General features: G+C 27.7%; 1 protein-coding gene across 8 annotated transcripts in view; it reads left to right on the top strand.

Moving 5' to 3' along the window:
- Positions 1-12,906, top strand: part of LOC102681143 (MICOS complex subunit Mic60) — a 58,149-nt gene that overhangs the window by 43,751 nt on the left and 1,492 nt on the right. For 5 of the 8 annotated variants that reach the window (XM_006609192.2, XM_006609196.2, XM_006609194.2 and 2 more), the window contains one exon: positions 11,288-11,480. In XM_006609192.2, coding sequence (XP_006609255.1) covers positions 11,288-11,480 — 193 coding nt within the window. Of the gene's footprint in view, positions 1-11,287; positions 11,625-11,661; positions 11,831-12,783 lie in introns of those variants that run through there. The other 3 variants (XR_004151795.1, XM_006609197.2, XM_006609198.2) reach the window with 3 other exon arrangements.

The following is a 12,906-nucleotide window of genomic DNA, read 5'->3' as shown; positions in this document are numbered from 1 at the left end:
TTTCACAAAATTCAAAATTTATCAATATTTGTAATTCTGCATAAATTGATTATTATTTAATTTGAGAAATAATTCAATCTTAACGAAAATTAAACAAGGAAAAAAATAATAGAAATTTTCACAAAATTCAAAATTTATCAATATTTGTAATTCTGCATAAATTGATTATTATTTAATTTGAGAAATAATTCAATCTTAACGAAAATTAAACAAGGAAAAAAATAATAGAAATTTTCACAAAATTCAAAATTTATCAATATTTGTAATTCTGCATAAATTGATTATTATTTAATTTAAGAAATAATCTAATCTTAACGAAAATTAAACAAGGAAAAAAATAATAGAAATTCTCACAAAAATCACGACGCGGTGCGTGTCGAAAGTGAAAATCGGGTCGTGTCTACTAATTAGTTGATGAAAGGGTTGCTTTCTGGAAGGAACGAGCAGCCAAAACAGGAAAATTAATTTTCCGCCCTGTGTTCGGATTCAAACAGCTCGTTTATCGAAACCACGTTGTTTCTTATGGAAGAGACTTGATGACGGTATTGTCGTCGATCCTTTGTTATTCGACACGTTCCAGGTTTTGTTACATCTTTCGATATTCACCGCATCCTGTGTGGCTGGAAATGTCGACAATCGATGGTAGAACGCACATCCTGATTTTTCACCTTTATTTTCTTTTTTCTATGACAGAGTATTTTGTAGTTGGTATATAGATAATTCAATTTTTTATAAGCTTATAATGATTTTAATTTTTCGTTTCGAAAAAACTTTGTAGAAATAAATAATTTTTGAAAAAAAAAATTAAACAGAGAGAGAAATAAAAGAATGGTGAAATAATTTCATATATATTGTATAGATGTAATTATTTGTAAAAAAAAAAAAAAAGAAGTTTATCTAATCTAAATAATGAATAAAAATAAATTTCTATAAAGATTAGAGTAAAAGCTGTTAATGAAAGAATTGTGATGAAGATATAATGAAGATATAAATATAATTTAGTTTAAAAACTTAAATTTAGTATTTTATTCGAAATTCTGAAATTAGTTGAAAAGAAATGATAAAATTTCAAAAATACATTTGAATTTATTAACAATAACTTCAATTTTCATCTATATTCCATTTTATATGATAAAATAATTATCCAAAGTCTTCATTCTATATAAAATATAGAATATAAATTAAATCAATATATCTTGAAAATTAATAATTCCACAATAATATTTTTACAAACAAAATTCTCACCAACAATTCCCTCCATTTTTTTCCTTCCTTTCAATTATTTGATGAATCCTTATCCAAACTTCTGAATCAAATTTCCTCAGAGGGAAATTTTTCATTTCATCAAACGAACTCTAATTAATCACAAAACCAGATCAATCCGACGATTTTCTATTTCTCGCAGAATTCCCTCCACTAATTATACCAGAAGAAAAGAAAAAAGAGGGAAAAGAAATCGTGGACTTTTTTATAATCGATCCTCAAATGATCGAGACTTCATCTTTCTTCCTCGAGGATTTCTTTTTCCACTTCAACATTAAGACTCGTCATATTAAATGCATGCAGAGTGAATTTAGATGAGAGTTTCCTTCAAATAATTTTTTAACTTGTCGAAATTTCGGTGAACGGTGCAAGCTTTGAATAAATGGATGAGCTACGTAATTGCGAATCTGGCCCCCACTATTTTTTTTTTTTTTTTAATTTTATGGTTTGGTGGTGAATATGGAGGGTGGAAGAGGAGGGTAGTTATTTACCCTGTATCGTTTATTTTTTTGATTTTAAATAAATTTTTCTTAAATAAAAAAAAAAAATTATATCTCTGCTCTTATTTTTACGAATTATGAATTCTAAATTGTGTTTTTGAACGCGTGTAATGATTTATTAATAAATTAAGATATAATTAAGTACAAGTGAGATTAGATTTCCTATCGTTTTTAATAATTTATAATTTGATACTATGAAACTGTGGGAAAAGATATCTTATATGTACAAACATTTTATTGTGATTATTGTATTTTATTTTTTCCAGTATTTACTTTAATTTCTTTAATGAAAAAGATAAGAAAGGAAAATTGTTGAAATTTCTATTTATTATAAAAATTACAATATATTTATCATTTTCCAAACGAAATATTGAAAAAAAAAATTAATAAAATTAATTAATACATTTTAATTGATATATTTTAGACATACATATTTTTTTGAGGGGAGACATTTACTTGAATAGTTAATATTTATTTGCTCCACACTCATAATCGATATATACTCCACGAATATATCTGTAACACTCTATAAACCACACAATGAACATTAAAAAAATAAAAGCAAAGATGTTAAAAAATTCACGAATTCCAGAATCGTGACATTCCTTCCAGAAGGAATGGAAAGAGAGATGGTATTAAAAAAATGCAAATGCATCCAACTGAAATATCTATTTGCAGAGGCTGTGAATTTACGCGTATTGCGTCGAAAAAAAAAAAAATACATAAAGCATGCATAAAAAAGTGGACGGATAAAACGTGGCCGCAAAATATGCATATCATAGATACGTTTCAACGAGCGATGAAAAAGAAGCTGCGTTAAAATTTGGACCCACGCCACTAGCGTCGAGACTGCTACATCCGCGTTCGAAGGGAGGGGGAGGGGGTGGGAAAAATATGGCCGCGCAAATATGCGAGTTTCTGTGTGCACGCTGTTACAAATTCCACGGAATTTTCGCACATGGTGAAAAACAGGCAAATTCAGCGCCCGGAATTGTAGTGAAGTAATTAAGGGTTGTTGGCTGGATTAAAGAAGAATGAAGGTTGGGGATGAGCTTGTGTTATGAGAGTTAGAATTTGAGGCCGTGGAGGGTTGATTGGATGATGGATGGTTAAGGTGTAAAATATTGGGGTATTTTTATTTTTTTCTTGTTCAGGATGTGTGGTAAGAGATTTTTTTTTTATCTTATGTGTATTTGTTTTTTGAGATTGAAATTTGATCTTAAAGGATTGATTAGGAATAAATTGAATTATTGAAAATGGGTTATTTTTATAATTATTTTTTATAATTATCTATAGAATTAGAAATTTCAATTGGTTGATGAATGAATGAATTGAATCATAAAGATATTAGAATTATTTTTAATCATTTTTTAAGAGAATTGGAAATTAAATTTTGAGATAAAATTAGATGATAAATGGTTTTGTATAAATGTGGTAAAATATAGGTTATAGGAGGTGATTAGATGAATGAATGGGTAATTAAGATAAGATATGGGGTAAAATTCATTTTATGTTCCTTTTCTTTCTCTATAATGTCATTTTTTTAATTTTAGAGTGTAATATAATTTTAAGAAAGAGCAGAATTATTATTTATTAAGATTAAAATTTGATTTTGGATATCGATCAGAAATAAATTTTTATTTTATTCCATTTAGGAATGGACTATATTCATTATGATTATATAATAATTAAATCTTGCAATAAAAAAAATCTTTTTTCTTTTCTTAATTAGTGTATTCTGTATATATAATTTATGAATCTAATTATAATAGTAACTCATTTTTAATTAGAATTAAAAAATAGATTTATATCTTGGACTTGATTGGATGATAAATGATTGTGAATAAAAATGGTAATTAGTTTCATTGTGAATTTAGAAACTTTAAACTTTAAGAGTTGAATAGATGATAGATGGTTTTGGATAAATTAAGGTTCAAAATATGGAGATAGAGTCAATTTTATGCTTTCTTTCCTTTTTCATAACTTTTTCATTTAAACTATATTTAATTAGTTTTAACAAAGAGGAAGAAATTTTTTTAATACATCTGTTTATTTTAAAACATGAGAGTTAATCGAAAACGAATTGAAACATTGAAGTAGATCATTTTTAATTATTTTCAATATTTTCAATTTTTATAATTCTATCATGATACTCGAGCAAGTTTTTCTTCATATTTTTTTCTTCTCGTCAAAGAAGTTTGATCGATAATTGATAATTGAAAAGATTAAGATCCACGTATAAATAATCTTATGGATTATAAAATCACTCTCCATTGAGGAGACAAGGCAACGTGAAGCTCGATAACGCCAATTTCTCGGTTAAATTCTTGCAAACAATGGGATCATAAATCATGGCCGCATGGCTGACAGAGTCTCATACTTAGGATCATAATTGGAACGTCGATGAACCCAATTAAGAAGAATCGTGAATCCCAGCTTTTCTACTCCATCATAATCCTTCCCTTGTTACCTGTAATTTAAAAAACTAATTTGTCCACGTTTAGAAAAAATTACTCTCATTATAATTTATTTAATTAATCCTTTTAATTCAATCTTCACGAAATTTCGTAAAAAATCAATCAATAAATAATTCGTGTTAAATTTATAAAATTGTTAAATTAATTTTAGTAAAAAATAATTAAATTTGCTCCTGAAATCGATCGACAATTCTCTTCGCAACATTTATCCTTTTGTGTTTCGTTAGATCATCTCGAAATTGTCCAGTCCATTATTGCAAAAGTAGGCTGATTAAAATTCGTTCGAGCTGTTTCGTTTTTAAAGTCCTGCGTTCCTCCACGCTTTTGTCTCCGTGTTGCTGTAAATTGGCTCGTGTTTGTATGGATATTGCGATGTGGAAATAGCGAAGAATGGTTTGATTGTTTCTTTCCATGAGTTGACATTGCTTTTGGTTTCGTTTAGAATTTTTCTCGTATTTTTTTTTTTTCATTTTTTCTACCTTTTTTTTTAATTTTGGCCTCCATTGTGTAGATTTTGTTTTGTAATATTGAGATACGAGTGAGAATATTTTTAGCACGATCGCTTTTGAAAGCATTATTTTAATAGAATTGAGAAAAATTGGTGGTTTCAGTAGTATAACACCGCGCTACGTCAGCCGCTTCTATATTGCTTATTTCTACACTGCTTGAAAGCTTTCTTTAGATTTTTGGTAGGTGTGCATTTAATTTTCATGCCCGATAGAATTGATTTTCGCACGTTGAACGAATATTTTTCGTAAAAAATAAATTTTTCTGCAGCTCTGTTGCAAGATATTGGTTCAATTATTTTGAAAATAATTTTTTTCGTTTCCTTTTAAAAATAAATTATGAAATATAATTTTGTAATTACAGAATTGGGAATAACAAATTTGTAAAAAAATTATGAGAATGTTACACTTTATTTTCTTTGAAATTTCAAAACTTGGTATTTTTTAAATTATTTGTTAAAATTGTTAAAATTATTTCTGTCTATATATAATGATATGTGAAATAAAAATTGCAGATACATGTAATTATATAAAATTATATAAAAGTTATATAAGGAAGCGAAATATAAAAGTGAAAAAATATATAATAAACGTTGTTCTTCTCAAGATTTGTAATATACAAGAAAGCATGGGAAAGTATTTTTCCAAAGTTTTTCAAGGAAAAAACGAATGTTCCAGAAATCTTCGCGGAGACACTTTAAGTTTTCTACGAGAAACATTTGTATCGCGAAGAGTTTTCTACGGATTTGTCCCAACTTCCGCTTCTTGTTGGAGGAAGTTTCTATGTTGACTCTTCGTAAAAGGCAGGTCCAAGAATTGGAAGATTCTTAGCAATTTCCTTTTTTTATTTCTCTCAAAGAGAAATTAATATGAATAACCGTTTATTTAAATGTTAATTAACGAATTATTATTATTCAAAAGATTGATAATACATTTACATTTTAATCGTTTTATTATAAAAATATAAATATTATTTAATCTCCTAATATGAAAAATTTATAAAACAATAGAAATATCTGAGAAACATATTTTTGAATCAAATAAAACTTAATTATATATTATTATTATTATTTTTTAATCTAACAAATTTTTTTCTTGTCACTTAATAATATAAAAACAAGTAGAATGATCATAAATCAGATCTACTATTCTTTCCTAAACGCCAAAGGAAAAGTGAGAAAGAGCGAAACTTTTCATTCGCCATTTTAAATACTTTGCTAATTTTAATTTCATCGAATCGTTCGGCACAAAGCTAAATCAAATTTATAGCAAACATCACGAAACTTTAATCTCACTTTTAAGTTCCACGATTCCACTTTGGAAAATTATTTGAACTGTATATGTATGAGATTTTAATTTTCTCGATCAAGGGAATGATTATTTCGATTATAAACGATTATATAAGAATAAATTAGCATAAATTATTATAAGAGATGTTACTTTCTCCCTTTCCTTCAAGATATAACGATAAATTTTAAATTATAATTTTTTTTTTCTTTTAAGAAATAAAATCACGAATAATCTAATTTGAAAGTACTATTAAAATAGGATTTCATCATTTTTCTAAAAGCCATTTGTAGAAAAATTACATTGAAGTCTTCCATAAAAACATCGCTAGCAGAACTAGGTATCGATAAAAAAGAGTGGCCATCGAATATTAAAGTTTAATATTGAAGGGGAGCATCCGGTCACGTCCCTAGTAACCCTCTCTTACTCTGTAGACCATATTACACTTAAAAGATTCATTTACCATCTTTTTATCTCGTATGGAGTGTCTATCTTTAATGAAAATACAAAAATATTTCATAGAAAGCATTGTATCTGCCTTATTGATCAATAAATCTTTGTTGCAAGAATAATAGTATAAATAATAAATAATAAAATTAATACAAAAATTTATCGTGCCATTCCTAATTTCTTATTGAAGATAAAATAAAATAAAATTATTCTAATTCTAACAATAAAAGATATTCCATGCAATATTTCGTTAATTTTTATCATTTTTCGATTATCTTTCCATTGTACACATTGTTATAGAAATGATAATTAAATCGAAAAATACCGAAATATTTAAAATCATTCAAAAGACACAACCTACATTTTTTTGCATCGCAACTTTTCCCTCCAGAATATCTAGTCCTCCACGATTATATCAACATTCTGTATAACTCCAGTTCTCACCAATAGAGGGATGTTTCCTGAAAAACATTGCCCGTAATATTTTATATCGATGTGAAAGGATTGAAAGCGGGCACCTTGTATAACGGCCGCATATTTTATTTCCCTTCGTGTCGTGTGTAACATATGTGTGTGTGTGTGTGGGTGTGTATTTGTGTGTGTGGGGGCGTTTCACGAGCAGCAGCCGGTTTACACGCGATGGTATTCGCGCTTCGTGTTCACGGTCGATCACGTACGTTGTAGCATGATGGCGGAAGAAAGGGAGGTTGAGCAAGGAATCTGGAACTTTTACAATCAAATTGAAAAACTTTGATTGTTGAATTTGCTACTATCGATGTTTTTCAACTTGTCGAGGTTAAAAATTGGAATTTCGAATGAGTAATGGAATTTTTTTTTTTTTTTTTTTAAATTATATTTAAAAAAAAAAAAAAAAATTACATTACCCTCTCGAAATTCCAATTTTTAACCTCGACACATAGAAAAACATCGATTCAAGAAAACTCCAAAAAAAAAATTATTAAATTTAATAATTTTTTTTTTGGAGTTTTCTTGAATCGATGTTTTTCTATGTGTCGAGGTTAAAAATTGGAATTTCGAATGAGTAATGGAATTTTTTTTTTTTTTTTTTTAAATTATATTTATCAAGAAGCAAGCATACAGTTTTTATTTCCTTTATCTACGAATTCTTCTCCTTTTCTCGCATCGTTTCTTCGTGGCCATTGCACGAGTGGAACGTAACAGATTTCCGTTCCATTTCGAAGTTCCTGCACTCGCCTATAAACTGCAGGATTCTAATTAAAACTCGAGATTTAGCGTTTCTCTCTGTCTTTGCAACTGACGTGAGTGAGGACTTCGTGTTAGAATTGGGTCCCCAAATATCTTTTTTTTTTTCTTTCTCTATTTTCAGTCAACCCTTTCGAGATAGATTTTGCTTTCTCAATTAATAGAAAGCGATCGAATTATTATATTAATCCAATAATTTTCAATATTTTTAAATTGTATTTATTGTATTTTATATATAAAATTAAATATCGTTTGTATCTTTAATTTGAAACATAGATCTGAATTTTATTTTTTCAGAGAAGATTCTTCTTCTTTGGAACTCATAACGAAGTGGGACGTGTCTATAAAATAAAAGTGTAGTAACAATTTAAATATATTGCACAGTATTTTATCCCCTTATCGTCAGAACAACGTTACTTTAATTAATGTTCTGAATGTGAGTTTAGAGCTTTGTAATTCAGCATGGACCACAATTTTCTAGCAAATGAAGGTATAATTTAAACCTCTCTCTGGCCATTCTTGTGGCTGTACGAAGTTGCCTTCTAGTTTTACTATTATTAAGGCAAATGAGGATTCTTTTTTTTTCTGCGTTTAACTTAATTTCACTTAACAAGTTACTCAAAGTTTTAATTATCCGTAGCATAATATATATCCAAATATTTCTCCATAGTTGAAATAGTGTCTGAAATTCATCATTTTGGTATCATTTCAGAGTTAATCTTAATATGAATTATGAATAATTGAAAATTCAAATCTAATTTTAAAATTAAATGTTCACTTATTAGAATGGTAAGTAAGTAAGTAAGTTGAACATAAAATTGTATAAAGCAAAGATAATTATTTGTCACTTATCATCATATTACTTGAATACTTTTTTTTTGATTAATTTGTAACAAAATTTTGAAAGAATTATGAATATTACATTAAATTTTAAATTATAATTCTTCATTTTAATTCTTTTAATTCAATCCCAGATACAATTTCCAGATAGACTTTTGCATTAAAAAAGGAAAAAGTCCAATTTGTTTGTTTACAAATCATCCAGTCTCAAAGGATGAAGGAGCAATCTCTTCGTAATGATTTTTAATCAAGTTTTTATACTCGCAAAATCTAATTAGAAGATTGCCTCGTCTAATTTCTCCTCCTTTGTTCTTCTCCCTTGATATAGATATGTGCGATGAAAAAAGAAAAAGGGAAAAAAGGAGGAAGAATGGAAAGGCATGTTTTTTGTATTCGCGCTTCTTGCTCAAACGAGATTGAAATTTCTTTGATGCTTGTTCAGCAAACAAGTGAAATATTCTTTGAGAATACGTTGTACGTATTTTAGAGAAAGCGAATTTCTCTCCTCGAATCGATCACGGCTCTGTTTTAGAGGGGGTTGAATTTAATTACAATTTTTTATTGAATAATTTTATTAATGTGTTATTCTAATTAATTTATTCTAATTTGTGTATTAATACATTCAATGTAATTCTTCTCTCTATTTTTTTTATCTTTTTTTATCTTAATTAAAATGTATCATAGGATTTCTTCTTTCATACTTGAAATTCATTGAAATAATATTATTCTTATAAAAATAAATTTCACAAAACAAATTTAAATATAGCATACATAACTTTAAATATTTATATTATAAAATATATTGCAAAAATTGATTCTATCAATCAACGTACAATAAATACCTCAAATATAGATCTCTAAATAATATTTTACATTTGCAACATTAAAATGAAAAAATAATATTTATAATCAAATAAATTTACTCCATCATAAAATGAATACATTGTATATTAAAATACATTTAAAATTCAAACAATGCTTATAATTTCCACAAATTCTATTTTCAAGCAAATTTTTCAATTTATCCTTGAATAACTCGAAATATTTATATCTTATTTCGATTAACGTGATTCTTAGTCACAAAAAAACAACCCTCTTTCTTCAACTTTATTTCAATCCCTTCCCCATTGTTGAAATTCCACCGAAAACCTCATTAATTAATTCACACTCCGAGCTACAGAATCGACGAATCCCTCCTTCATTTTTATAATAACGTCGTCCACGACAAAATAACCACTTCCCCTTCCTTCCTCCTCCCCTTCCTCGATTTCGTCAGAGAGCGACAATTAATCGATACGATTCGAGAAGTTCGTTCGATCGACGACACGGCCATTACATTAACCCCTGGCCTGGAAAACGGTTCCACGAGGAAAAAAGTTTCCACGACGGATCTACGACCGATCTACGATTCCCTTCACCTCCAACTCGCTTGAATTTAAATCGTTATAATTACTTTTTAACTAATCGCTTTTTCGCAAAGAGGATTTTTTTTTTGTTGTTATATTGAATTCTTTATAGGGGATTAAAGGGGATGAAGGAATATTTTTTGTATAATAACAATTTTAATTAATTTTATTCGATAAATTGTCAAATTGGTGTTAATAAAGTGTGATTTTTTAGAAAAATTTATAATATTTAATTTCATGGGCTTCTTAAATTGAAAAAAAAAATAAATTTTTTTTCCAGTAAAAATTTGGAAAATAATTTAATAAATTTTTGAAGTGTCGTGCAATAAATGAAAAACAAATAGCTTAAAAAATTTTATAAAAATGTAATATTGCATGCAAGATAATCGAGTTTTTTTTTTTTGATAATTAATATGATTAATTAGCGGTTTAAAGAGATTTGATAAATACTTTTGGAATTATTACAAGTCTTTCATAAGAGTATAGTTTATATATTCTTTAATTAAAAAATTCAAAATCCTTTTGAGGTTATCAGTGTAATACTTGAAAAATTTATTAAATCGAATTACTTTTCAAATCTCTCTTCATTATTGAAAAAAAATTTTTTTATTACTTTCAACAATATTTCACCTTTCCCTCCCCCCTTTTAAAAATAAAGTAAAAAATAAACTAATCGAACCAATTATTTTGCAAGAATTTTCGGGAAATAGCAAATTTTTTGAGACGATTCCAATCCCCCACATTTTTATGTTTGTGCCTCATTCGCTCCACAAATAATTTCAATGATCGTTTCCTGAAAGCACCCTCTATCGAGATTATCGAATATCAGGCTTCGATTTTCCACTGCTTTTTATCTTTTATTTTATTTCAACATTTTTTTCTTTTTTTCTTTTTTGATTTTGAAGATGAAATTTAAATTTTTAACGCATAAATTTAATAATAATTATTGATAGATTTGATAAATATAAAATTTTAAAATAGAATTTGTTCGAATAAACAAAAAACTTCTCTCATTACAAATATAAATACATTTTATTTTTAAAGAATTCTTCTCTTCTTCTTCTTTTTTATTTCAACAATCCAATGTAAATACTTTCTTCTCTCTATTAAAAAGGGATAATTTTTTCAAATAATAAAAATTTAAAATTCAAATCAATCGTATATATTCACAATCTATTTTTCTTTTTTAATAAAATTTATGAATATAAAATAATTCGTCGTCCTATACGAAATGAAGAAAATTTTTCTTTTCTAAATAAAATAATGAAAACACATATGATGAAAATATATATTCCAATATTTCTTATTGACAAATTCCTCGATTTCTGTTCCAGGTATTGGTTGGATCGTGGCGACTTCAAAATGACCCTTCGCTATATGAATCTTCTGAAGGGGGCGCCAAGATCGGTCGCCAAGGATTGGATGAACGAAACTAGAATCCTCCTCGAGACCCAACAAGTTGTGGAAACGCTGTTGGCGTATGCTGGTGCTATGGGCCTAATGTTCCTCGGCGCTGGAGATTCGAAGGTCAGTCGAAACGATTACAACAACAACAACAACAACAACAACAACAACAACAACAAAAACAAAACAAAGAATTGAACGACAAGAATATCAAAAGACACTACCTAGTAAACAAATTTTTGTATAGTTCACATTATAGTATCCCTTAAAAGAACCGCGAACAATATTTTCACCTCTTCTTGTGTAAAAAAAAAAAAACTCGTTCTCTCGATAATATTTTGAAAAGAAAAAAAAAAGGAAAAAAAAGAAATGGAGAAATTTCAAACTGTCAAGGTGAGGACCCAAAAAATGTATTTTTGATTGTTTATAATAATTGGAAAGTAATATTAAATATACTGGATTGTTCAACAGAATTTCTCGATTTAGTTATTTATAACTTCCGGTTTGAACCTTGCTTCCGGCTCGTGAACGAAAGATTCGAAATATTCTTTCGAAGGGTATTCGTGTAGCTTTTTTTTTTTTGTGGATGAAACGCTATCGTTCAAAAGTTTGGAAGCAATCTTAGTAATTTTGCACGAAATATCAAAATTTATTTAGAGGTGAAATTAAAATGATTTAACACTCGTTCGAAATTTTCTTATCTATCTTATTATTCAACAAATTTTGGATTTTTATTCAAAGTGTCTTATTGCTTCCAAACTTTTAAAAGATAGCGTGTAAATTTTTTGGAATAGTGTAAATGGGATCGTATCGTCGAATAAAGATCAGCAAGATTAGTGATCATTATTTTTTTATCTTCTCTCATAATTTACGATCTCTGCACGATCCTTGACCAAGAATCATTAAAAAAAAAAAAAAAATTTTTTTTCTTTGTATTAACCCTTTTAGTGGTGTGTAAATATCTCGTAAACATTAACTCTTGTTGTACATATAAATCGAATTCATTCGTATCCGATCAAGTTATGTATTTAAACAAATTGTTCCTCAAATCTTTCTCTCGATTTGAAGAATGTTTGAAGATATCGTGATGAATTTTTTCAGATTTTATTATTCCTTAAAAAAGAAAATCCTTTAGCCAGATGAAAAATACGAATATGGGACACAAATGAACCAAATTTATTAACAATAAGAGTTAATTTTAATAATGATTAAAAAGCAAAAAAGAAAAACAAAAAAAAGTCTCTTCGACAAATATAAATTACAAATATTAGAAAAGAAAAAGAACCGAAAATTATATAAAATAATCCATGATAAAAAAAAGAAAGAAATATTAAGATAAATCATAAAGCCATTACTCACCACTAGAAGGGTTAACCATCCTCTTCTTGCAGCGTTAACAGCATGATCCACAATTTTTTGGTTGCAGTAGCAAAAAGAATAAAGCGGTAAAACCGACACAAATTGAACCCGACTTTCACCGGCCAGAATGCTCTCGTCCCTTCGTGAAATCTCGCGTCGACAAAAACCGAAAAAAAACCGGCCACAAAAA

This window comes from Apis dorsata, unplaced genomic scaffold, assembly GCF_000469605.1.
Source record: "Apis dorsata unplaced genomic scaffold, Apis dorsata 1.3 scaffold_52, whole genome shotgun sequence".
Classification (NCBI taxonomy): Eukaryota; Metazoa; Arthropoda; class Insecta; order Hymenoptera; family Apidae; genus Apis; species Apis dorsata.
This window is presented reverse-complemented; position numbering and strand designations above follow the sequence as displayed.